Source organism: Molossus molossus, unplaced genomic scaffold (assembly GCF_014108415.1).
Source record: "Molossus molossus isolate mMolMol1 unplaced genomic scaffold, mMolMol1.p scaffold_m16_p_12, whole genome shotgun sequence".
In the NCBI taxonomy this organism is placed as follows: Eukaryota; Metazoa; Chordata; class Mammalia; order Chiroptera; family Molossidae; genus Molossus; species Molossus molossus.
The window spans coordinates 1,438,325-1,464,018 of NW_023425347.1; the positions used below are offsets into that span (position 1 = coordinate 1,438,325).

Sequence of the window (25,694 nt, forward strand, 5' to 3'; positions counted from 1 at the left end):
AATATTCAGATGTTCATAGCTATTTTCTTAAAATGTATTTTAGTAAGGCAATTCAATCTTATTTTTCCCCCCTTGAAGACAGAGTTCTAAGAACAAGTATGCAATACACCCTAATAAAAACACTGTGATAATACCCAGGTTCAAAAGCATGTATCCCTAGAAACAGGGTTTCTATACTGGGATGTTTTTACTTTTACACACATTTTTTCCATCACAATAATACATCAACCACAAGGTGTACTGACCCATGTAAGGCCATCCATCAAGTTACATAAAATTCGATACAAAAGCTTAGGATGTTACCAACTGGACAATTCTATCAAAAAATGTAAAAGTTGTATAAAAATATTGAGAGGTTAGTTTCAGGTACATAATACATTTTAAAGCATATTCTCAAAATGCTACTTTTAGTATGTACAACACAAAGGTTCATCTCAGACTATAAATGCAGTAGGACAGCACCGGAGCGAGGCTCTCGGGGTACGGCGACTCGGGGCCCCGCTCTGCAGTGATGGGGGGGCAGCCCCCGCCTCAGCACACACCTGCGGCTTACAGACTTCTCCCAACAGTGGGTATGTAAGAGCTACCATCCACTCTGGTTTATGTATCGATCTTACACTGAAAAGCATTTTTCCATGAGTGGCAGTAACTGTGGCCCACACAGAATATATGATAACAGCAAATAAAGAGCAAGAAAACCACAGCATACTTCTAACGTTTTAATAGCGTTTGCTTGTGATGACCTTCTGTGAACTGGAACTTTTGTTTTACATAAAATTGGAGCTGGAAAGAGAAAAAAAACAAACCTTTTGATTGGTACAGTATAAAACTATAGAAAACAAAAATTACTAGAATCATTAGTTTTACAAAGCTCTTCCAGAAAGAGCAAAGAAAGGGAAAAAACCCCACCAAACTGTACTTTCTTGATGAATTGTGAGCTCTCAGAAAACGACGGTTTGGACCTGATCTTGCCAACAGCTCCCAAGGAGAGCAGGTGGCCAACAGCTCCCACAAGTTAAGTAAACTTTCATACATAAAATAAATATGGGGGAACCCAATTTTAGTAACACTAGATTAAGAAGGTAAAAGTTTCTGTAGCTTTGTAATTCAAAACATAATGAAAAGCTCTAATAAATTATATTTATAGTTTATCTTTTAAAAGCCATTGCTTGAATAAACATAGCTATTATGCATCATAATATTGTTTTGGCAAAGACTGGATGCTCACTATGTATCAGGCACTGACCTGGACTCTGGGGATGGATACATCCATGAACAGAACAGATCCATGCCCTCATGGGCTTGTATTCAAAGTTCATACATAACAATTCCTCTTTCTTCCCCCACAAATCCACCGAAACCCCGTGGACTTAATTCTCCATAGTTCAGAACCAGAAAACGGCCATGGCTCAGCATGACGTGTTCCGAACTGTTCTGAAGAGGAGTTACGAGCTGAGGATGTGGGACGGCAACCGGGCATGGTCACACCACAAGCGTGGCTCTGGGGGGACATCAGGAGGACAGAAGCTGCTAGAGCAGAGACAGCTGGAGAAACAGGCAAAGACCACGGAGGGGCATTCTCAACAGGACAGTCAGAAAGGCAAACTGACAAGGACATTTCAAGCGGGAGAAATAAAAGGACACAAAGTACAAAAGAGGAATAAAGCCTTATTTTCTTGAACTTTGGTAATTTGGATCGTGACACATACCCCGAACCTAAAGCCTTGAGAATCCCATCCAAGTGCTACTCGGGCTGCCCCATGGCACTGGGCCCCTCTCTACCTTCCTCTGCATCTCTGCGTCCAAAGCTGGTCTCAGAAGCTCTGACATCAATGCACAGGAGTTCCAATAGGTAGCCCGATTCCCTTATTGAAATAAAAATTCTCACAAATCATTATCAGTAGAATTGGTTCGAATGAAGTGAACCCAAGAATCAGTACTTTGAACCAAGCTCTAGCTCACAGCTGTGGCTCACGGGCAGTGGCTTCTGGTGCAGGACACTCAGCAGGTGCTGCGTGCCCCAGGCCACGGCTGGCTGTGCAGCGCGGGCCGACTCCCCCAGGCAATGGGTGTACTGTATCCTGTGGTGTGCTTTTTACCTTGTGATTTTTTTTTAGTTCACTCATTTTGCCAAATATTGAATGAGCACCGAGTATGTGCCAGGTGCTGTTCTAGGTGCCAGGGAGGGAGCAGTGGCCGAGAGGCGAGGTGTGTGCTCAGGGAGCTACATGCAGCCACAGGAGGCAGACAGGACGAGGAAGGGACAGGGAGCAGCTGTGAAGAGCACAGAGGGCACAGACGGAGGGGGCAGAGGCCTCGGGCTGCAGATGGCTTACTTCTTCCGGTCCTTGTCCTTCTTCAGGTTGCTGCCCGAGGCCAGGAAGGTCTGGTTCTGGTAGATGTCAGAGGTAGCTTTCTTTTTAGAGAAAGAGACAATTTCTTCTTCCAAAAGTCTTCTCTTCTCTTCAAGCTTCACTCTCTCCTCCTGGTGAGCTCGTTTGAGGTGCTCGAATTTGGCCTGTAGCTGGGAACAAAGGTGCAGTTCTGAGCCGTGACAGAGCGGGCCGCACAGGGCTGCCGTGGCTCAGGGCACAGTAACCTACTCCAGCTTCCCCGTCTCAAAGGGAGCTGCTTCCGGAAAAGTTTACGTGTCAAACTGCCTTAGTAACTTTTATTTTAAGTTAAGTTCCCATGCAAAAAAATGCATGAATAAAATATAAAACCATGGCTTCACGAACAAACTTCAACTTTAAGTCCTCACTCAAGGATATTTTTCCACTGACATTTTTTTTTTCAGATAGACTGGGAGGGAGGGAGAGAGAGAGACAGTGATGTGAGAGAGGCATCGATTGACTGCCTCCTGCAGGACCCTGACTAGGGCTGAGGATCAAACCTGCCACCCAGGTACGTGTCCTTGACCAGGGAAGGACCAAGACCATCTGGTCCATGGGCAGACCCTCTAACCGCTGAGCCAAACTGCCAGGGCAGCAAGTGTCAATTGTCAATTAAAATCAAGAACCTTGAAAATCTATTATATTTTCCAGTCACTGACCTTCTTGAAATTTAAACTAAATCAAGAAAACCTAGATTCAGAGAAAAATGTTCACTGTAGAATTTACCCATAATGGAAAAACATAGCCTGTGTCTAACAGAAATAAAGTAAAAAAAACCCCCAAATTTACGCTGAATAAACTCAACGCAGCCAATAAAATGAGTTTTAAAGAAGCCTGCAACATCACAACATGAGACTCCCTGGCCTCGCTGTTGATCTGAGACATCTGGGCCTGCAGTGGGCTCCGCACGAACCCCTGGGGCGACGACGAATGTCCAGGACTCCCGGGACAACTTTAGCTGTTGGATGCCAATAACGCCTTCGTTAGTTTAACATGTATTCAAAAGCACTTGATTCACAAAAATAAAATTCTAAAAGCACCTACTGACAAACAGTATTTTTCTTTCAATCACTTGGTCACCTGAATTTTAAATTTCCTTTTAAGTAATAAACATTTAAGCAAAATATTCTTATGTGGGATTTAAAAAATTTAAGCCATCTAAAACCACAACTCCTCCCGGAGAAACTAAGACTCCCGAGGCACGAGGGACATCGAGAATCCCTCCACACCACCGTAAAGACGGACCCACCAATGAAAAGATACACCATATCCTATTTCCTGCTCATCACAACTCCTTCCTCAACATTTGTATTTTAAAATAACTACAAACTTAGCAACTTGTTTAAAAGAGAATAAAAAGTTTAAAGAAACAGCCCTGGCTGGTTTGGCTCAGCGGTTAGAGCGTTGGCCAGTGGTCCAGAGAGACCCGGGTTCAGTTCCCGCTAAGGACATGTACCTTGTTTGCAGTTTGTCCCCGGCCCTGGTTGGTTGTGCGGGTGGCAGTCACTCGATGTGTCCCTTTCACGTCGATGTTTCTCTCTCTCTCTCCCTTCCACTCTATCTGAACAAAAAATGGAAAAATGTCCACAAAAAATGGAAAATTGTCCTCGGGTGAGGATAAAAATAAATAAATAAATAAATAAAAGATTAAAGAAACAATACTGAAATGCAATATGAGACCTGCGATTTAATTCTGGTTCAGAAACAAAAACAAAAATGCACCAACCACAAATGCACCAACCTGGCAGGTCTGGTTCAGTGGTCAGAGCATCGGTCTGCAGACCAGGTAGTCCTGAGTTTGGTTCCCTCTAAGGGCACATACCTCGGTTGCAGTTTCTCCCTGGCCCTGGTTGGGGTTGTGCGGGTGGTAACCAATTGATGTGTCTCTCTCACATCGACATGTCCCTCTCTCTCTCTCCTCCTCCCTCTCTCCCTTCCGCTCTAAATGCAAACATATCCTTGGGTGAGGATAAAAAAAAAAAAAAGCACCAACCAAGAAGAAACAATGACAGACAATCCTGAGACACCTGGGGAAATCTGACTATGGACTGGAGAGTGGGTGGGACTACGGCATTTCCAGGAGTACTCAGGGTTAGATGGTGCTGTGGTCATGAAGAAAAGCACACTGCAGCTTCAGAGGTGGTGCTGATGTGCCCCAAGACAAAGTGCCACCATGTCTGCAGCCAGCTTTCAGATGGCCAGGGAAAAGCCACACGTGTGCGTGCAGGCACATACACAGGTACACACATGCACACACAGATGCGCACACAGATGCACACACACAGGTGCACCACACACATACAAGGTGCACACACACACAGGTGCCACACACATACGCACACCTGCGGAATACAGAGGGCAGAACGGTCACTGCTAAAGCTAGGTGTGTGGGGTGACCCGAGGCACTCTGCTTTCTGTTCTGCTATCTGAACTTTTGCAAAAGATCAAATTCAAATTAGGATATATTAGTAGATTATTAATTTTACAAAACCACTTACTATTTAAATATCAAGTACTGCCCTGGCCGGTTTGGCTCAGCGGTTAGAGTGTCAGCCTGCAGTCCCGAGAGACCCGGGTTCGGTTCCCGCTAAGGGCATGTACCTGGGTTGCAGTTTGTCCCCGGCCCTGGCTGGTCGTGCGGATGGCAGCCACTTGATGTGTCCCTTTCACGTCGATGTTTCTCTCTCTCTCTCTCTCTCTCTCTTCCTCTCTCTCCCTCCCACTCTACCTGAACAAAAAAATGAAAAAATGTCCTCGGGTGAGGGTAAAAATTAAATATCAAGTACTGTAAGTGTACTTCAAATAATAAATTTATAGAATTACAAGTAACTCCTCAGGAACTCTCATGTCATAGAGTTCATCTGTGTTAGCGTGTGCGTTCACCCGCGCCAGAGTGTGCGTTCACCTGCGCCAGCGTGTGCACTCACCTGTGCCAGCATGTGCGTTCACTCGTGCCAGCGTGTGCGCTCACCGTGCTAGCGTGTGCGCTCACCCGTGTCAGCGTTCACCCGTGCTAGCGTGTGCGTTCACCCGTGTTAGCGTGTGCATTTACATGTGTTAGCATTTGCGTCTTCTCTCAATGACCCCTCTGCAGCTCGTCCCTCTGAGCCCCACCACGATGCGGCCGTGACCCAGAGGCACGCACTGCGCTCAAGTCTGCAGACCGACAGGAAGTAGCTCCACACATAAAACTGCCAGGACAGCCTGGGCACGAGCAGCAGACACAGCGACAGGGACACTGCTGGTGTAGAGCTGCGCCAAGGGGCACCTAGACCATCGATTTATCAGAAAGCCTGAGTTCAACTCCAAAAGCCACTTAAATAGTCTTTATAGTTACCCATTTCACAGCAAAACAATCCAACATCTCTCAGAAACGGCTCTGGCGAGCCCACGCTGAAACACTCTGGCTCACGTGAAGAGAGGCGAACACTTCGTAAGCTGGTGCATCACACGCCCTTGGTGAGCTGCTGCTAAGGATCACCATTTGCTCATAAAGGCCAACACTTTTATTTTATTTCAGACTATGATTTTTTTTAAACTGTGTGTTAAAACAACTAGTTTTTAAAAATAAATCTTTTCTTTATTGATTTTAGAGAGAGAGGAAGGGAGAGGGAGAGACAGACAGAAAGAACAATGATTGGCCACCTCTTGCATGCCCCCCAATGGGGATTGGGCCCACAACCTGGGCCTGTGCCCTGACCAGGAATCACACTAGCGACCTCTTGGTGCATGGGTTGACGCTCAACCACTGAGCTACACCAGCCGGGCAAAACAGCTAGATTTTTTTTTTATCCTCACCCGAGGACATTTTTCCATTTTTTGTTCAGATAGAGTGGGAGGAAGAGAGAGAGAGAAACATCAACGTGAAAGGGACACATGGAGTGGTTGCCACCCACATAACCCAACCAGGGCTGGGGACAAACTGCAACCAAAGTACGTGCCCTTAGCGGGAACCGAACCCGGGTCTCTCTGGACCGCAGGCCGACGCTCTAACCGCTGAGCCAAACCGGCCAGGGCCCAAACAGCTAGCTTTTAAAGAAGAACAAGTAGTCTCCAAATGCATCTCAGCCACACTCTTGAGATCAAGTCCCGGAGTGGTAGGAACTGAAACACACCCGCCCCAGTGAGGCAGTGGACTTGCCTCTCTCTCGGCTTCTTTCAGGATGGCCTCTTTCTCCTTCACCCGCTGCACGAACATCTGCTTCATCTCTTCTTCCTTCCTCTGACGCTCCCCATAGAACTCGTGTCTTTTGGCTTCGTAGGTCTCCTGAAGACTAAAAAGTTTTGCAGTACTCTCATGTTAACAATACGGGTAACAAACCTGCAAACACTCGAACATCTCAGGTTGTCTCAGCTGTGACATGTGCCAGTCCGCTCCCTCAGAGACTCGGCACCCCCCACCCAAGGTCTCCTCCCTCGGGAGCCACGCGGAGCCACCGCGCCACAGCGAACAGAGCGCGAGAAGTTTGAAAACCGCTGCATCAACCCTTCACAGTAAGTCCTGTCCTCTACCCCAAAGGAGTCCCTCTCAGTCCCCGCTCACTGGCATCGCTGTGCCTGGCAACCTCCGAGTCCTGGAGTCGCTGGACTCCGCCCTCACCCCATCTCCACACCTGATCACCAGGCTCTGCGGGTTCAGCCTGTGACGAGAAACAGCATCCACATCCCGTCTGCTTTGCGCTCTGCAGCTATCCTGTTGCTGCCCACTGCTCTGGGGCGCTGTCTTCGCTGCGGCCATCTCCCAACGGAGCTCCCCTGAGGCCTCTCCCCAGAACCACAGCTCACTGCCGGTTTCCTGCATCAGTCTGCCCTCGACAGAATAAGGTCCCACCTCCTCCAGAGAGCACTTAGGAAACCTCACAATGTGGTCTGGTTCTGCCTTTCCAGACTCACCCCTGACCAAAGGAATCCAAACCGCCTTAGGTCCCAGCCACACCCCACGCTACGCTTCAGTTTGCTGCGCCTCCTCTGCTTCCAAGCCACTGCTCCCCCACCCCACCCTCCCGCCCCATTCTACCCAGCTCTTCCTCAAGGCCAAAGGCAAATGCCCGGTCCACTAAAAGCCTCTGGGTGCCAGCTGGAACGCACTGCTCCTTCCCAGCACGTCCGGGCGCCGTGCTCCCTGGCGTCTGCACCACCTGCCTCTCCGAGACCGCTGTCTGCAGCTGGCTCAGTTTCTTCCTAAACGTTCATTTAATGACAGAAATTGTCAGGGTGTAGAGCTCAATTTAACCAAGCACAGCAAGGACTGCCCAATCAAACAATGTGATGAAGTAAGAAATTTTAATAATTTTAGATACTGTATAACTGGAGAAGTAAACCTTTCAGTACAGAATCGTAAGTTCCAGGAGAAACAGATGCTGCAGAGTAGTCACCACGGCCGCCCGTGGGCCTGCGGCAGGCACACCGGTCCTCTGAAGGGGCAGAGCCCAAACTCGGACAGCGCAGGACGGATCATGCTCGGTGAAGACAAGAGACAAGTACCCTGTGACTTCACTCACACGTGGAACCCAAAGAACAACCGAAACTAACAAGGCAGAAACAGACTCACAGATACAGAGAAGAGACTAGAAGCTGGGGGGGGATGGGGGCAGGGTGGAGCTGGGCTGAAAAAGGTGAAGGGATTAAGGGAAAACAAAACAAAAACCTCACAGTCATGGATGGCAAGGTGAGTGCCAGAGGGAAGGGTGGGGAGTGGGAGGGGATGGGGGAGGGGTGTGATGGAAGGGGATATGCCAGAGGGAAGGGGGTGGGGGAGTGGGAGGGGATGGGGGAGGGGTGTGATGGAAGGGGATGTGCCAGAGGGAAGGGGGTGGGGAGTGGGAGGGGATGGGGGAGGGGTGTGATGGAAGGTGAGTGCCAGAGGGAAGGGGGTGGGGAGTGGGAGGGGAAGGGGGAGGGGTGTGATGGAAGGTGAGTGCCAGAGGGAAGGGGGTGGGGAGTGGGAGGGGAAGGGGGAGGGGTGTGATGGAAGGTGACCGTGCCAGAGAGGAAGATGGGTGGGGAGTGGAGGGGAGATAGGGGGAGGGTGTGATGAAGTGTGCGTGCCAGAGGGAAGGGGGGGGGGTGGAGGAGGAGTGGTGTGATGGAAGGTGAGTGCCAGAGGAGGGGTGGGAGTGTGATTTTGGGGTTGTAGCTGGAAGGTGCGTGCCAGAGGAAGGGTGGTGGGGATGGGAGGGAAGGGGGAGGGGTTTGTGATGGAAGGTGATGCTTGCCAGAGGGAAGGGGTGGGGCAGTGGAGGGGACGGGGAGGGTTGTGAATGGAAGGTGAGCTGCCAGAGGGAATGGGAGTGGGGAGAGTGGGAGGGCAGGGGGAGGGTGTGCATGGAGGTGAGTGAGTCCAGAGGGAAGAGGGGTGGGGAGTGGAGGGAAGGGGGGGGGAGTGTGATGGAAGGGGATGTGCCAGAGGGAAGGGGGTGGGGAGTGGGAGGGGAAGGGGGAGGAGTGTGATGGAAGGGGATGTGCCAGAGGGAAGGGGGTGGGGAGTGGGAGGGGAAGGGGAGGGGTGTGATGGAAGGGGATGTGCCAGAGGGAAGGGGGTGGGGAGTGGGAGGGAAAGGGGGAGGAGTGTGATGGAAGGGGATGTGCCAGAGGGAAGGGGGTGGGGAGTGGGAGGGGAAGGGGGAGGAGTGTGATGGAAGGGGATGTGCCAGAGGGAAGGGGGTGGGGAGTGGGAGGGGAAGGGGGAGGGGTGTGATGAGTGATGGAAGGGGATGTGACTACAGTGTACAGACAATGCACACCTGAAACCTGTATCATTTTGTTAACCAATGTCACCCCAATAAATTCAATAAAAATTTAAACAGTAAAGCTTATAAATGTACGAAATGCTCTCAATAACCACATAAATGCTTCAAATCTCATTTCACTCTTTACCAGGTTTCCTGTTTTTCTGTGTCTGTTTCAGTCTTGGTTTTTTTTTTATCCTCACTTGAGGACATTTTTCCATTTTTTGTTCAGAGTGGAAGGGAGAGAGCGAGTGGCTGCCTCCTGCACGACCCAACCAGGGCCGGGGACAAACCGAAACTGAGGTACATGCCCTTAGCGGGAACTGAACATGGGTCTCTCTGCACCCAGACTGATGCTCTAACCGCTGAGACAAACCCACCAGGGCTGTTTCAGTCTTGTTTTAAAGAAGCCTCTCCATGCACCCTTTTCAGAAACGTCCCCACATACTGCTGGTCCCACACCGGTCGGTGGTCTTGAACGACAAACTTGGTTTAAATATGTCTTGAATTCATATTAAATGTAAATTTTAAAAAATTCTCATTCATCTATGTAAGCACTCGAGTTGCTTAGAGGAAAACACATCCAGCCAGCACGAAGACCTCGCGTCCACTAAACAGCGGCCAGCAGCCAGGCGCTTTCCAGGCCCCAGCACCGAGCTCCCTGGCAGCCAGCGGCGACGGAGGAACAAGGTCTGCACTCTTCACAGGCTCAGAGAGTCAGGTACCGCGGGGAGGAGCACAGCTGGTGAGTCAGAAGCTGGGAGGAGCGGGCGAGCTGTCGGAAGCCACACCCCGCACGTCTGTCGGGTAGTCTGTGAACAGACCCCCTGAAGTCTCCAGAAGGCAAAGGGCCCGCTGTGCCCGTTCCCACCCGCCACAGCTCTCCAGGCCGGGCGAGTACACCAGGCTACCAGCCACTGCCGGGGTCTGCCCAGCCCCCGAGGTGGTGACGGCCCTCAGGCCTGCAGGGGGTGGGTCAGGACAGTCCGTCTCTGCTCATCTGTGCTGTGAAAGGGACAAAGCCACTGGTCACCACCACGGGCCCCTGATCAAGCTGACATGGAGCCGCGTTTAGTGCTGTGCCGCCCTCCCGGTGCACACAGCTGGGTGTCACAGATGTTAAAGCAACGTATCACTCGGGTTGCAAACACCCCGATCTCCAGCCAGGCTGAGATCCGAACAGGAGCAAGGACTCCCGGACGCGCCTGCTCATCAGGCAGACACCTGCCCCAGGCCCCAACCCCTGAGACCTCCCCGCTTCTGCGTGGGCTGAAGGCTCAGAAGGTGGCGACTTATCTATGGAGACTTTCAAAGATATCACGTTTGATGACACAAGAAACTGTCAAACACGAAAGCAACTACAGAGCTCTCCCGTTCAAGCAATTCCCGGACGGCGACTCGCACTCCGTGTTCAGGGACAGGGCGACACTGGAGTGGATCTGAAGGAACTGGGGCTTCAGGCTCACAACAGCTGTTTTGTACAGATTAACAGCTGATGTTCCGCTAACGAAGATGAGGCCGGCAGATCAGGACAGTGACGGACATTCAGTAACATGCGACCGAAACACGAGCGGAAGGACCGGCGTGAAGGGCTGTGCGGAGAACAGAGGGAAGGCCGTCCCCTGGGTTCGGGGACTGTCTCCTGTTCACGTCTAGATATGAAATTGAGGGAAGACTTACACGCCCACCGAATCACACTAACTTCCGTTATGTACACCCCAAATGAAATGGGAAAGATTCCCCAGAAAGTAGAATGTAATTTCTTGAAAGTACAGAACTAGTCCCTTCCTAAGACATCAGGTTACGGTGAACTACGGAAGCTTCACCAAACAATGAATCCACAAATGAGAAGACATTTCTGCCCCGATTAGAAATCAAGTAGAAAGTCCTTCTGTCCACGGAGAGCAGGCTGGGAAGGGCGAGGCCTCCTCACAATGACACAGGAGTCCCTCCTCGTCTTGCTTGTCCTCTGCAAGCCACCCATACCCCCGCTCCAGACCCGGTCAGTGTGACCTCCGCCCCCCTGTTCCAGACCCGGTCAGTGTGACCTCTGCCCCCCTGTTCCAGACCCGGTCAGTGTGACCTCTGTCCCCTGTTCCAGACCCGGTCAGTGTGACCTCCGCCCCCTGTTCCAGACCCGGTCAGTGTGACCTCTGCCCCCCGCTCCAGACCCGGTCAGTGTGACCTCCGCCCCCTGTTCCAGACCCGGTCAGTGTGACCTCTGCCCCCCGCTCCAGACCCGGTCAGTGTGACCTCTGCCCCCCCCCCCCGCTCCAGACCCGGTCAGTGTGACCTCCGCCCCCTTCTCCAGACCCGGTCAGTGTGACCTCTGCCCCCCACTCCAGACCCGGTCAGTGTGACCTCTGCCCCCCCGCTCCAGACCCGGTCAGTGTGACCTCTGCCCCCCACTCCACATGTGGTCGGTGTGACCTACACGCACCACTCCGTATGTGGTCTATGACCTGGCCGGACCTGAAGAAACCCCTCTCCCAATCTTCAATTCATCTGATATGTCAGCAGGTGCACCCCTAACTGATGAAGTGCTCAAAAAGTGGACGGTCCAAGCTGTCACTGACTCTGACTGCCCACCAACGGCCTCTCTCCTTTCGGCACCATTGCTGACGACCCCTCTCCGCCACAGGACACAGTCTGGTGGGACAGTGAACCAGGGTCATCCCACCCCTGGCCAAACAGGGGACATGGCCTCAGCTGCGGCTACTGAACACTCACAGCACTGCCCTGGGCTATGAGCTGCTGAGCAGAGAACACAAAGGCTGGGAAGGACTTCGGTTCCTTCACTCCACTCCCAGTGCTAGAATAAAACTCCTCCTTGTCCCCGAGGATCTGTAAGTCCTGCCGACGCGATTCCCAGCCCCTGCTGTCTGGAGCGTCCTCGTCACTGTCGGGGAGCTGGGGCAGACGGGCTGCATCCCTCTGCGCTGCTGCCGCTGACCCTCGGCTGGTCCGCAGCCCAGCTCTCCCTCCCGACACACGCTCCGCTTGCTCGTGCCCTCCCTCCTCACCCAGGGCCTCTCCCTCCGCCAGCTGCTTCTCCGGCTGACACTGCTGAGAAACTCAAGGCTGTTTCCACGGCACCTTTCCTTCCAGATGTTCTTCCCTCTCCAAACAACCTCGTCCAGACTCCTACATGCGATTAACTATCGAAACGCCTACGACTCGTATGTTATTGCTTTGACCCCGGCCCTCTCTGAGCTCCAGATCGTAACATCCAAAGGCCACTGACATTGGCACTTGGATGTTTCAGAGGAAAACTCAAAGTCAAAGGTCCACATTCCGCTTGATTTCCATCATGCCAGTTACTGCTGCTCCCCCCAAGGCTAGTCTTCCTCCGAAGACACCTATCTGGATGATGACAGCCATGCAGCCAGCCAATGACACCACGACACAGGGGCCAGGAGTCTTCCTCCACTGGCGCCCCACTCCCCTTTCTCCTCACACCCACAGTGCCAAGGCCCCCCGTCTTTCAAAGAGCTCCGGTGCAGCCAGTTCCATTTTCAGGGCTGACTCGGTCCCAGCAACACCTGACTGGTCCCCCCACCATCTCTGTCCACACCTTTAACACCTGCTTTACCTTACAGCCAGGAGCCGGTATTTAAAATGCAAATACGATCGCCCTCCTTCACTGCCCCGCCTCTCCCTGAGGACAGACCACGCCCTCCCCGCCTGCAAAGTCTGCCCGCCCCCCCTATGCCACCCACTGTCCTCTCTCCAGCTGCACGGACTCTCTTCCAGAGTCTCAAAGGGGCCGCTCGCTCCGGGCCTTCAGCTCTCTCCACCTGTCCTGCTCCTTCCCCACCCTACTACAGCTCCGAACAGTGACTGTCGCAAGGAGGTCTCCCCTAGGTTCCACACTAAACCAGGACGCCCTCCCCCACCTCCCCCACCATTCCCGTCTCCGGTTCAGTGCGCATTTCACAGCTGGGATCTCTGAGATTCGCCATCGGACTTCGCCCTTGCGTACAGGGACGTCAGCGACGCGACAGCCAGGACGTGGTCGCCTTCCGTACTGGATCCCCAGCGCTCAGTCCAGAGCCTTGTAAATAGCAGATACTTTAAAATACTTACAGTTTTACCCAGTATCATTCACTGTTGAATCCAAAAGTTAACTTCTCCCCAAGTTCTAGATTCACTACATAACAACCTACTCAAACTCTTCACCCAAATATTTAATAATTAGCAACTTAAATTTAACAAGTCCCAAACCTCTCAATTACCAACTGCAACACCCCAAACTCTACCCCTTCCCCAGTCCCGCTCATATTAACAAACATCACCACCATTAAGCCAGTTTCGTGGGTCAAACATGGCGGCTGGAGCCATCTGGAGTCCTCTTCCCTCCACACCGTGGCCAGCGCCAGCGTCCCATGACCCTGGCTTCAGGTCGCAGTCCTAGGCGAGCTTCGGACCACCTCTCCTGCACCACCGAACCCGAGCCTCCGCTTTGCAGCCTGGACTGCCACCGCGGCCTGACCTGGGTCTCCCACTCGGACCACGTCCCACACTACTCTCCACACGGGCCCTCCGGCCACCGTCTCCTCAGCTGCACCAGGGCAGGGGCTCTGCTCGCTCCCACAGTGACAGCATCACGCTGGGAGACCGCAGCAAACAGTGAGTATCTGCTGACTGCCTGAACTTGGACGCTTACTTCAAATGCAGACTCTTGGGCTCCATCCCCAGAAATTCTGAACCTGCGTTTGTTGCCATCACAGGTGACTGATGGCTGAGCCACCAGGAAACCCGAGCCCGGTGCTCCGAGTGCTCCGAGGCCGCCGCTCGCCTCGCTCAGGACCGCGTCTCACCAACGCACAGCCCCCTCTGGACTGACCCCTCTGGGAAACCCGGGAGTCAACTTCAGGTAACCGATCTTCCAGAGAACAGGGCCACCTTACCAAAGCTGACGCTGAAGCACAGCGCTCCTGAAGAGGGGAGGAGGAATTAAGTACGCATAATCCTTCATTATGCTTCCAGAGCCAAAACACTAATTAAATCCAGAGACGGAAAACTTCAGAAATCTGACCTCATGTATTAACCCTTTCCCAAGGTCGTGTGAACAGCCTCCCGGGGCACTGTGCCCTCGGCCTCCTGGTTGTGCGGGGCGAACGCCAACAGCCGGGGAGTGACCGCGACGCGCACAATCACCGGAAAGGAACGCCTGGTTCCACAGCAGAGTTTAAAACAGTTTAAAGGCCTCATGCTTTTCTCCATGCGCTGCATTCGACTCGGCTGAGCGTTTTAAGGATCAGTTTCATGTTTACATGTCTTAACTACACATACAAACGAAAGGAATGTAACAAAAAATCACTAAGCAAGTTTATAACATTTAATGCTCATCAGAAGAGGCCATCAAGTTCTAACAGCGTGGAACTGTTGTGGTATCTAACAAAGTCTGATTTCTTACTCCCTCCACGGGCTTCATTCTTCCTTTGTATTCCCCGAATTTAAGTCATTCTAAAACACCCAACAGGACAAAAACCAAGTTTACATTTATTTAATATGATTCCCACGCCAACTTCTTTTATAATAATAAATATGCTCCCATCTTTTTCAGATAAATAAAAAACAGAACTAAATTAAAAGTGTTCTCCTTTAGTTATTCATTTCACCCCACACTGAGACAGTGAGCTCGGGCCACACGCTCCTCCTATGTGACTCCTGAGTCACACGAGGACCCTGAACAGTGAGAAGGCTCCCAGTGAACTGAGAAGCACAGTAACAGATCATCACATGGTTCCAACTTCCTATGGGAGATTTCTGAGAAAGACATCCTCCACCTTCTGGGTACACAGAGGTGCGAACCCTCCACCCTCCTCTGGCCCAGCTCTCGGAGAGCCCCTCACCTGAGCGGCTTGTCCCCGGGGCCCACGTCACTGAAGCCCATCTCCGCCAGCTTGCAGCGCCGGTACAGCTCGTAGTGCCGCGTGTGCGTCTGCTCCCGCAGGTCCTCCATGTTCGTGCAGATGAGCATCTCCCGGAGCTTCACAAAGTCACAGTGGTTCTCGTTTTCCACTATCCCGAGAAACAAGAAACAGCAGCATCAGTTTGTAATTCTAGCCATTAGCGCTTGCTGAATGAATGAGTAAATGAAAATACCTGAAATAACAAACAGCAAAAGGATAAGCTACACTTATTCTATATAAGTAACCCAGGAAGAAACTCAGTGTAACACTACTGAACTACAGTCACCACTAACTCTCGGGCCGGGAGGTCTACTTCAACTTTAGTGCCGATGGATGGCCGGGGAACAGGACAGACACGCACCACATGTCACCATGTGCTCAGTCAGTTCCCTAACACAGGCTAGCAGTTTGCAAACCACCTTTAGGATACTTCAGATAGTGCTTTTAAAAAAAAGTAACATTATTTCACTTCAAAGGAGTCAATTCTGCATACTCCAGAATCCAGTCTGTGTACACTGTAACTATCAATTCTTTCTATACAAGGACACATTGACAATCCTGTGTTAGACAATTAGTTAATAAACGTACATGTCCTCCTATGTGCATAGTGACCAGAAGACTACAAATACACGTTACTGTTTGAGTACCATTGGTTTGTAATGTTTTTATACAGTAAAAATGTTAAATTTTTCATTCGTTATAAAATCTGTTTTTAAAAAGCAGCATTGGGAAACCAGTACTAGCAAGGGCAATCCATTCCTATTAATTACCATCACAAATAAATGAACCAGAAAGTACTAATTACTTACTCATTATAATGCTAAATAAATCCTAACATTTTTCAGTTGGCTGACTGGCTTAATTTGGAAACAAGTGGCAATACTTTATAATAAAAAACACATACATTTATAAGATGGGTTATTGTACCTTAAAATTACCTAGTAGTTAGTTATGTATCATGTTGACACACCATTATTTACACTTAAATTCTGCTCCAGGTGCCCGCCCGGCTTGCCCACCTTCTGCGTGCCCGGTGCACCTGAGCAGGTGACGGGCGACTCTGCCTGGCCCTACAGACGTCACTGGAATGGAACACGCAACCCTCCAACAGCAATCACACTCAGACGTCAGCGTCAGGAAGAGCGCAGTGAATGCTGAGGCCACTGGGTGACAGACACATCTGGTCACCGTTCCCCTCACTCACCTTGCACGACACCCCAAGGGTACTGGCGAGCTTTGACCATCTTATTCCCAACTTTCACCTCGTCCATGCTGCCTACAACAGCAAATGGCAAGTGTCCCTGGAAAGAAACCACAGTGTCAACGACATCTCACCCCAGTGTGGTAAATATAACACAGTTTTGTAAAATAACAGAAAATTACATAAACAGTGAATTTATTGAAATCAAATGATCTGCTCTGCCTCCGATTCCAAAGCCTGCCGGGGGGGCTGGGCCCGCTCGGGTCCTGCTCGGGCGCGGGAAGCACCAGCGCAGGCAAGGCTGTGCTGCGGGGCCAGACAGAAACGGTCCGCACAGGCACGTTCCCCGCAGTGCTATCGTGCCCTGAGGACACTGCTGAGGTTCTCCCTCTCTCCCTCTCTCCCTCTCTCTCTGTATACACACATCTATCAACAGAGTCAGCGTATATCTATATTTAGTGTGTGGACAGATCTACTAATATAAAGTAACATTAAGTCCCAAACTAACGCTAAACACAGCAAGTGTCCTGGGCATTGAGAGAAGTGTGGTAGGTCACTGAGAGCGAGAAGATACAGCCTGGACTAGATAATCAAGCAGAAAGAACTAACTTAGGAAAGGAGGGAAAAATGTCTTCTAAGGAAAGTTATTGATTTTCAGAGAGGAAGGGAGGGAGGGAGACAGAGAGAGACGTCAATGTGCAAACATGTGGCCCTGCTGCCCTGCGCCAACCAGAGGTGGAGCCCGCAACCCCGCGGTGCCCGGGACCAGGACCAAACCAGTCACCTCCTGGTCCAGGACACCCAACCAACGGAGCCACACCATCCAGGGTGATAACTTAGAGTCAATGAGCAGACTGGTCTGTCTGAAGCTGAGGATTCACATGGGAAAAGTCTAATGTAAAAAACATTAAGTATTTTGTTTCATTTTTAATAATTGACATTATTAGCTTCTTAATTGTGCCTTTCTGAAAAATTATTCCAGGTGGACATAGAAATAATATTAGATGTAGAGACACTATGACTTATAAAAATTAAGATCACTTATATTTCTATGTCATTTAAATTAATCACCATTTTATATAGTTAGTTTAAGTATCGTAAAATAAACAGGAGTACCAAAGTCAGAGAAGGAAAACGAGAGAAAGAGATGAACAGTCACTGATGTCACCACGCTCGGGGGTGCACAGAAGCTGTATCCTCTCCACAACCCTTATAGCTATACGAATCCAATTGTGCGGATAACAGTCTTTGGGGAAGTTAGTAACTTCCATAAGAACATATGGTTAAATCTATCTGACTCCAAAAGCCAGGATCCTTCGAAATACAAGCAGATATTGTACAGATCTGGTAGCCCGAAGAAAGTAACACAAGGAGCTTAGTGTCTTCAACTATAATGAACTAGAAGTTACGAGAAGGGTTAGCATGTACATGTGACCCTGCAAGGGAAAAGGTTTAAACACCGGAGAAGAAAGATCTCCTCATAGAGCTTAAGGTCCTACAGTAGCAGAAGGTGACCATAGTCTTCTGCTTTGAGAGACGGAGTAGGAAGGCATCTCTAAGGCAATGAAGTAGGGTTCCACAAAGGGGTATCCCAGTCGCACAATGAATCGCTTTATTTACATGAAAGTTGGGAGGAAAGAAACTCTTCAAAAACAGATCTGCATTATACTTTTCTCAGCTCTGGAAAACAAAACATTTTCCTGTACTGGACTTTTTGAAAATTCAACTTGCTTAGTCTTTTTTGAAGACATAAATGAAGACATATTAGTGGCAATGTTATCTATAAGTTACTTTTTTTGCACGTAAAAGAGAAGTGGGTTCGACTGGGAGCTCACATTCATGGAGGCGTTGATCTTCGCCACAGTTTCGTCATCTGTTGGGAACTGGTAAATCTGGACGCCGTTGCTGACCAGTTCACTCATGAGCTTGATCTTAAACTTCTGCAATTCAGTTTTAGAAATGGCATCTGCTTTGGCGATCACTGGTATAATGTTCACCTATTAAGAATAAAGAAAAACAAAATCTCATCATTGAAGATGTATTTTTTAATCCTGCAGTTTCTACATTCAAAACCACTAAGTCTGACAAATCACCTAACCTGGCTCAGGCGGGCAAACTCCAGCCTCGCTCCCTGCCTGTTCACACAGACTCGGTGTACGCAGCCCGGCCGTCATGTGCACACTGTCTGTGCCACGCTCGGCTACTCCCCGGCCTGCCCCAGAAAAGGCTCGCCAACCTGATCTAGGTAATCCCCAGCTTCCTTACCACACCCCGACACGCCATTCTTCACCGATGCTGTTATAACCTGGACTGCGGTTCAGAAAGCTCGCCTTCTCTCTCAAGGTCTCTTACAACCCTATCACACACATGTAAGTACAATGTAACGTTAAGTTGAGAACCCTGCTTATTCACTAATTTTTTATTTATTACTAATCTAAACACTAAGTAATTAGATGACTGATCCCTCACAAACGGTGAAACAGATGAGGTTTCTCCTCCTGCCCCTCAGGTCAGCAGGTCCCCTTTCCACAAGGCCCCGTGCGGTCTGTGCCCCAGCGTCAGTGACCCCCACAGATGCTGCAGGAAGGAAGTTCTCCGACCACCGTCAAGTGTGATCTGAATCCGATCACTGGCCGGAGAGCAAGATCTGGGGTCATGAGGCCAACATACTTATAAAGCTAATTCTTCAACATTAATGTCTCCATAAAAGATTGATGTCTACACAAATTTAGGGAATTGCAGGTTTTGGTTATTGATTTATTTAGTTTACAGTGAAAAACTTCAGGCTAACTAGTCCTATTAGTCGAGAGAGTGAGATAGCAAGGTAATTTTCAGAATGAAAGTGAAAAGTAAAAATCTTAATTTCTATTCTATTCTTAAATTTCTTTCTTTTCTCCAACTTCACACTGATTTACTAGTCTTAAATATGCACCAATGGAAGTAAAGATTTTTCTAACTATCCATGGAAAAAATGACAGAAATTTTGCCAATAATTGTGGGTAAACAGCTTTCATGTTCAGTTAGCCAAGTTCAGTGTTAGGTGCCCGGATATTCAGTGAGTCAGCCGAGGCACTACGGCTCGCTGGGCCCACAGCAGCAGAAAGCAGGCCGGTGCGAGGGCGTGGCCTTGCGCTAGGACCGCCAGGGTACCCCTTGCAGAGACACTGAACCTGAGTGAGCACACTGGCAGGCGTAAGACAGAGCCACTAGCAGACACTAGAAGGAACCAGGCGGCCCCTCCCGTGAAGCCCCTTCAGAAAGCCCGAGCAAGCTAACACCTGTGCTCCAGTTCCCACGCTCACGCGTTACATTCGCCCAGAGAATAAACCCACAGAACCCGAGACCCCACCATGGGACCCTGACATACGGAGCCCCAGGACTGTCCTCCCTCCCTCCCTCCCTCTCTCCTCCTGGACTCCCTGTGTGGTCCCTGGTGTGCTGTGCACCCCGCAGGGATCTGCAGGTAACAGATCTGTTCCCCAAAGCTCCTGCCAGTTTCTTGCTGAAGGCACCCTACAATCCTGACAGGAGCCACAGGGCTGGCCAGCCGGGCCGGGCGGCTGGGGTAGGGCTCACACTCGAATAAATCCAGCGGGGAAGTACCTCAGCACCCCAGCCCAGAGCATCGCTAGCACAGGCTGGAGGACACAACCCAGACGGAAAGAAAACACAGGAGAATTTGTACAAGGAGGGAAAGTAACAGGTTTCACACTGATGATACGATAAGGTAACTTTCCACGTGAAACAGTGAAGTGTTCTGCTTTTAGAAACAAACAACAAAAGTACCATTTAATTAATGTTCACACCTGCCCCTTGAGATGAGCTTACAACGCCACAGCTTTTCCTGCAGGTGAGGAACCAGCTCAGAGGACTGGAGAACCTGCCTGGGGACAAGCAGCTAGGAAGTGACAGAGCAGTACTCAGAGCCAGCCCCACCGACACCACCCCCCGTGACCCGACCACCCCAGGCCGCTCCCGCCAGCGGGGCACAGCTGCGCACTCCTGCTTTACGTGTTAATAAAGATGAACTTCCCCGCACCAGCCTGGACAGTGAAAACAACTGCTAACTGGCAGAGAAGCTGGGCAGAGGAGCAGACTAACACAAGCTTCCTCGAGTTCTTGCCAAAGCCAGGGCACTGCAACCAGTCCAGTCGACTGACCTGAGCGCCAACAGTCCACTAAGGCTTCACGCCTTCCACACAGCTATCCACGGAGCAAGCGGCCATGGCCAGAATGACCTTGCTTTCCGAAGACTGTCTCATAAAAGTATTAACCAGGACGACGAAGGCGGAATTTCTCATAACATCAGAGGTTACAGAAAGCCAACAGCTGTTTTTTAAAGTATAAGTAGTCTATAACCACCTTTTAAACAAAAAAATCCAAAATCCAAAGTGAGTTAATCTGTGGATAATACTGTATATATAATCTCCGTGGCTCAGAAATTCAAAAATAGGTTTTCTTAGAATAGTTCACACTAAAACACAATTTACTACAATACACGATAAAACGTTATACCTTAATCTTTGTCAATGAACTTCTCACTTGACAGTGTCATAAAGTAACACTAGTGACCAGCAAGCTCCACATCCACACTGGGTCCACGGCCCTTCCACCACGCGTGGGCACGAGAATCTGCGACAGGGAGACGGCCCCACGCCACGCCGCACGGCTCCTGCACCTGAGTCCGCCCAGGCCTGGCCCCTCGGCTCCTCCCTGCACGGGAGAACGGCCAGCCCTGGACGCCCGCCCATCTACACACTGACTGACACAGCACCACCGACGGCAGAGACGGCAAAAACAAGTTTTCAAGTGTTATTAACCCAGTGTGAGGACGGACCTTCTGCCCCGTGTGCACTTACCCTCCACCCCCACACTCTAACAGGACAAGGCCCTCGAAGTTATGTCATCAGACGAACAGCTCGAGCAGGAGGAGAGTCAGTTTTCTGCTTGTGGATGCATTTGCAAGCCAAGGAGAGAGGCTTCCGCAGAAACCAAACCTACTGACACCTTGGTTTTAGACTTCAGCTTCCAGAACTGCTAGAGCGTGAATTTCCGTCATTTAAGCCCAGTGTGTGGCATTTGTTACAGCAGCTCTAGGGAACAGACACCCCCTACATGTCCCAGCGATATCACTCCTGGGTTACAGCCCGGAGAACTGAGATCACGTGACCATGCAAAAATGTGTGCGCCCAGTATTCAGCTGGTGACTAGATAAAAGGCAACATACCCATACAATGGAATATTAGTCAGTAACTAATTAAAAGGAACAGAGTACTGGTATTTTTCAAGAAAATGTAAATGAATTCTCACATTCTAATGTGTAATTTTATCATTTAAAAAGAACTAAAATTTTATGATAAATGTTTTTTGTTTGCATCTCATCTTTCAAACTGAAATTTTTCTGGAGTAAACCTTAGACTGAAACTTAACAAATGTTTTAAAAATGGACAGACTAAGTTAGACATATACCATCATAAAGACATTTCCAAAATTCACAGTAAATATACAGCAGGGTAAGCTGATGCCCCTCCCCCACCTTGCTGTCGAGGCTCTTCATGGTCAAGAGGTCCAGGGTCTTCAGAGAGTGGCCTGTGGGCGAGATGAAGTACAGGCACACGTGGACACGGGAATCGTGGTAGTTAAACAGGGACCGCTTGATCTTCAGTTCCTCTTGGAGGTAGGCCTCGAACTGCGCATCGATGTAGTCCACTATTGGCTGGTAGCTGGAAACATAGTTATTTAAATACTGAATACAACATACTCATGCTACCTTAATAAGATACTTATGTAACTCTTAAAGTTTGAGATCTAGATTTTTATCAATTGATGAACACTTAGTATCTATGAAAAACAGACAACTTTAGTAATAAATGGTGCAAAGCATGCAGATACACAGGCAGTACTTTAAAACCATCAGGACATGTTTTAAACTGTTGTACAGAAATGATACTGCATTTCACCGAGCATTCTCACACTCATTCACATAATGGACCTCTCCTGACAAAGTTCCCACACTTCCTGCTTTACTGATGTGATACTTCCACTTGATGTGTGCCTTTCTCTTTAATATGCTAATGACTTTCATGCCTTACAAATCTGATTTAAGAAGCAAGAAGTCATGAAATATGACTTAAGTATCTTTTTGTGTTTGCTTGTTTTTGTTTTGTGAATCCTCACCTAAGGATATTTTTTCCATTGATTTTTAGAGAGTATAGAAGGGAGGGAGAAAGGGAGGAAGGGAGAGGGAGAGAGAGAATAAAAGAGAGAGAAACATCTGTGTGTGAGACACACACCGATTGGTTGCATCCTGCACGCATCCTGATCAGGTCAGGGAGCAGGGGATCGAACCTGCAACTCAAGTACACGCCCATAACCAGGAATCAAACCCGAGACTCTTCCATGCAAGGGCTGACACTCTAAGCACTGAGACAAACCAGCCCAGGCATGACTTAAGTATCTTTTAAGTTACTGACACTCATGCCTCTCCTCAGTTAGATAACACGCCATGCCCATAGTAATTTGCCCCAGGTTTCCAATTCTGGTAAATTTCAGGACCACTTTTCCAATAAAATGAAAGACACTGGCTTAGAAAAACCATTCCTAAAAATATCCAAGTACTCAGAAAGTGGTAAGGAATTAACCAGGTCACAGTTGAAGAGCGTATACGCCCAGCCAGTGTGACCCAGTCGGCTGAGCATCACTGAGAGGTTGCCAGTCTGATTCCTGGTCAGGGCACATGCTGGGGTTGCAGGCTCGATCCCCAGTAGGGGGCATGCAGGAGGCAACTGATGGAAGTTTCTCTCTCCCTCACCCTTCCCCTCTCTCTAAAAATCAGTAAAAACATTTTATTTAATTGAGGAGAGTGTAGAAACTGAGAGAGGAAAAGGGTCAATAAATGGGCCAAATCTGGCCCGTTTTGTAAGTAAAGTTTTATTGAAACACAGCCACTCCGCTTGTGTACGTACTGTCCATGACTGCTTGTGCTACAATGGAAGGACTAAGCAGTGCAGACAGAAACTATGTCCTTCAAAGCTTGAAGTATCTACTGTCCGGCCCTTCACAGAAAAGGTTCACTAATCCCTGCACTCAAAGCATCAGTGCTAGTTTCATCTTCAGGCCACTTGTCAGTCTGATTCTTCTGAAGGACTTACAAGATGAGAAGCAAGAATCAAAGGCCCACACAGGGGGGAAATCTACTGAGACTGCCTCCCCACATTAAGCTGAGATCCTAAAAGCCCAACCCCTCAGGGTAAGAATGAACTAGAAGTAAATCTATAATTCCTACCCTCTCCCCAAGAATCTAGTACCAAGGAAGGCTACCCTGGTACTAAATGAAGTAGGAAAAATACAAGGAAAGAAGAGGACCCACCGCTGCGAACCCACCGGGCTGGCCCTGGCACACACCTGGCACACACCTGCCACACAGGAGCACTGCCTGACTCTGGGACCTCAAGCCATGAAACAGGTTTCGGGACCCTCAGGGTAGCAATGCCCAGAGGGGCCTAGCAAGCAAACCCAAATCTGTTCAAAGCAAGAGATCTTCATTTTAGACCTCAAAGTATCTCTACAACGAATTTTTCAAAGACCATTAACTGTAATAAAAAATAACTAAGCACCTGAGAAAATAAAAAACACAATGAATGAGAACCAAAGGAAAAAACAAATGTCAGTAAAATAACTGCAAAATTTTAATATACTGGAATTATAAGATATAATTAAGTAGAGATAAAAGAAATAGAAATAAAAGGCAGATTTGAACATCTGTGCTGGGAATAGTAAAGTATAACAAATGATCTTCCAGATAAATGTGAACCTTGCAGAACATACATACACACTTGAAAAACATATCAACCAAAACATAAAATTCAACGGGTTAGTTTAAAAGTATATATTAGACAAAGCTACAGAATTAGTATACTGGAAGATAAATAAAAAATAATTACTCAGAAAGCAATGTCGACAGGGAAAAAAGATATAACTATGGAAGAGACTAAGAATAAGAGACAGGAGTGACATAAAGGGAAGGCCCAACGGATCCCACCAGAGTTTCAGAAGGAAAGGAAAGTAAAAGGGCAGGAGCAATATTGAAAGGTGATGTCTCAGATTACTTTAAAGAACTGATGACACTATGCAGACTCAGGAAGTCAAACAAATCCCTGACAGAATAAAGGAGAAATAACTACAACTGCAGACATTGCGACAAAGCTGGGACCGGCGAGAAGGAAGCTCGGAGGGCACCGAGGCAGAAAGCAGGGGCACCCTGAAGGGGCCGACAGGGCAGCGGCTGACGCCCCGATGGTGAAGACAGAGCCATGGGGCACACGGGACCTACCTTCAACGGGAAGAAAGAAAATGACTGCCCCCCAAAACTGTACACCCAACTAACAGTTCGACTATGAAAGCAAAACAAAATTTTGGTTAAGAGGGTAATAAATATTGGCCCTATAAAATAATGATGAGATATAAAATGCATGCCATGATAAGTCAGAAGGGAAAGTTAATGGAGTTTAACTGGTCAAAATTCCATTTTACTGTTTATTTGTATTGTTGGGGACAACTACAATTATTAATTGATCTTAGATTTTAATTACATTAAAAATTATATTTTATTATTTCTAGGGTAACAACTGTAAGAATAGAAATCAAGCAAGAAAGAATAAAAACATATGGAACTGGCAGGACAAACAAAAACTCAAAAAAGATGGTAAATTTAAACATAAATATACCAGTAATTACATTAACTGTGAATGGACGGAATGCATAGTTAAAAGATAAGAATTGTTAGATGGATTTAAATTTAAAAAAAATATATATATATATACATACACACACACACACACACACATATATGAATGAATGACAACATAGATTTTAACATGAGAAGCACTATGAGAGAAAAACAGTCACAACATAATAATAAAAATTTCAGGTCTTCAGGATGAAAAAGTAGAATTATAAATTAACGGAAATTGGTAATACTATATATTAAAATTTGTGGGATGCAGGTAAGCCATGCCTAGAGGGTAATTTATCATCTTAAATGCATAAGGCTGAGAATCAATGAAAAATGAGAGCAAATCAGATGAAAATCCAAAAATAGGTAACTAAAGATTTGAGAGCAGAAATTAACAAAATAGGAAAAACAAAAACGTATAAAATTTGAGAGGATCAATAAAGCCAAAATTTGAAAAGACCAAATAAACCAATAATGCTTTGTTGAGACTGATCAGGGAGAGATGAGACAAGCACAAATAACCAACATCAAGAAAGAAAATGCAGCTATCATAACAGATTATATATATTTGAAGTATATTATCAATATTTTTAATAAATTTGAAAATTTGGATAAATTGGACAGATTCCTGAATAACTGTCATTTATTATAACAGTCTCAAAAAAACAAAAAACAAAACCCAGAAAATCAACAACTCTATATTGTCCTATTGTAATTATC

The 25,694-nt window shown here is 48.3% G+C and overlaps 1 protein-coding gene across 2 annotated transcripts in view; it reads right to left on the reverse strand.

The window, feature by feature from the left end:
- Window positions 1–694: 694 nt before the first annotated feature.
- SEPTIN10 (septin 10) overlaps window positions 695–25,694 on the reverse strand; it is a 59,183-nt gene continuing 34,183 nt past the window's right edge. For both annotated transcript variants that reach the window (XM_036255658.1, XM_036255657.1), the window contains exons 5-11: window positions 21,777–21,963; window positions 18,076–18,237; window positions 16,244–16,340; window positions 14,980–15,148; window positions 6,535–6,667; window positions 2,337–2,524; window positions 695–783 (exon numbers count right to left, since the gene is read on the reverse strand). In XM_036255658.1, the coding sequence (XP_036111551.1) occupies window positions 768–783; window positions 2,337–2,524; window positions 6,535–6,667; window positions 14,980–15,148; window positions 16,244–16,340; window positions 18,076–18,237; window positions 21,777–21,963 (952 nt within the window). In that variant the 3' untranslated portion in view covers window positions 695–767. The remainder of the gene's footprint in view (window positions 784–2,336; window positions 2,525–6,534; window positions 6,668–14,979; window positions 15,149–16,243; window positions 16,341–18,075; window positions 18,238–21,776; window positions 21,964–25,694) is intronic.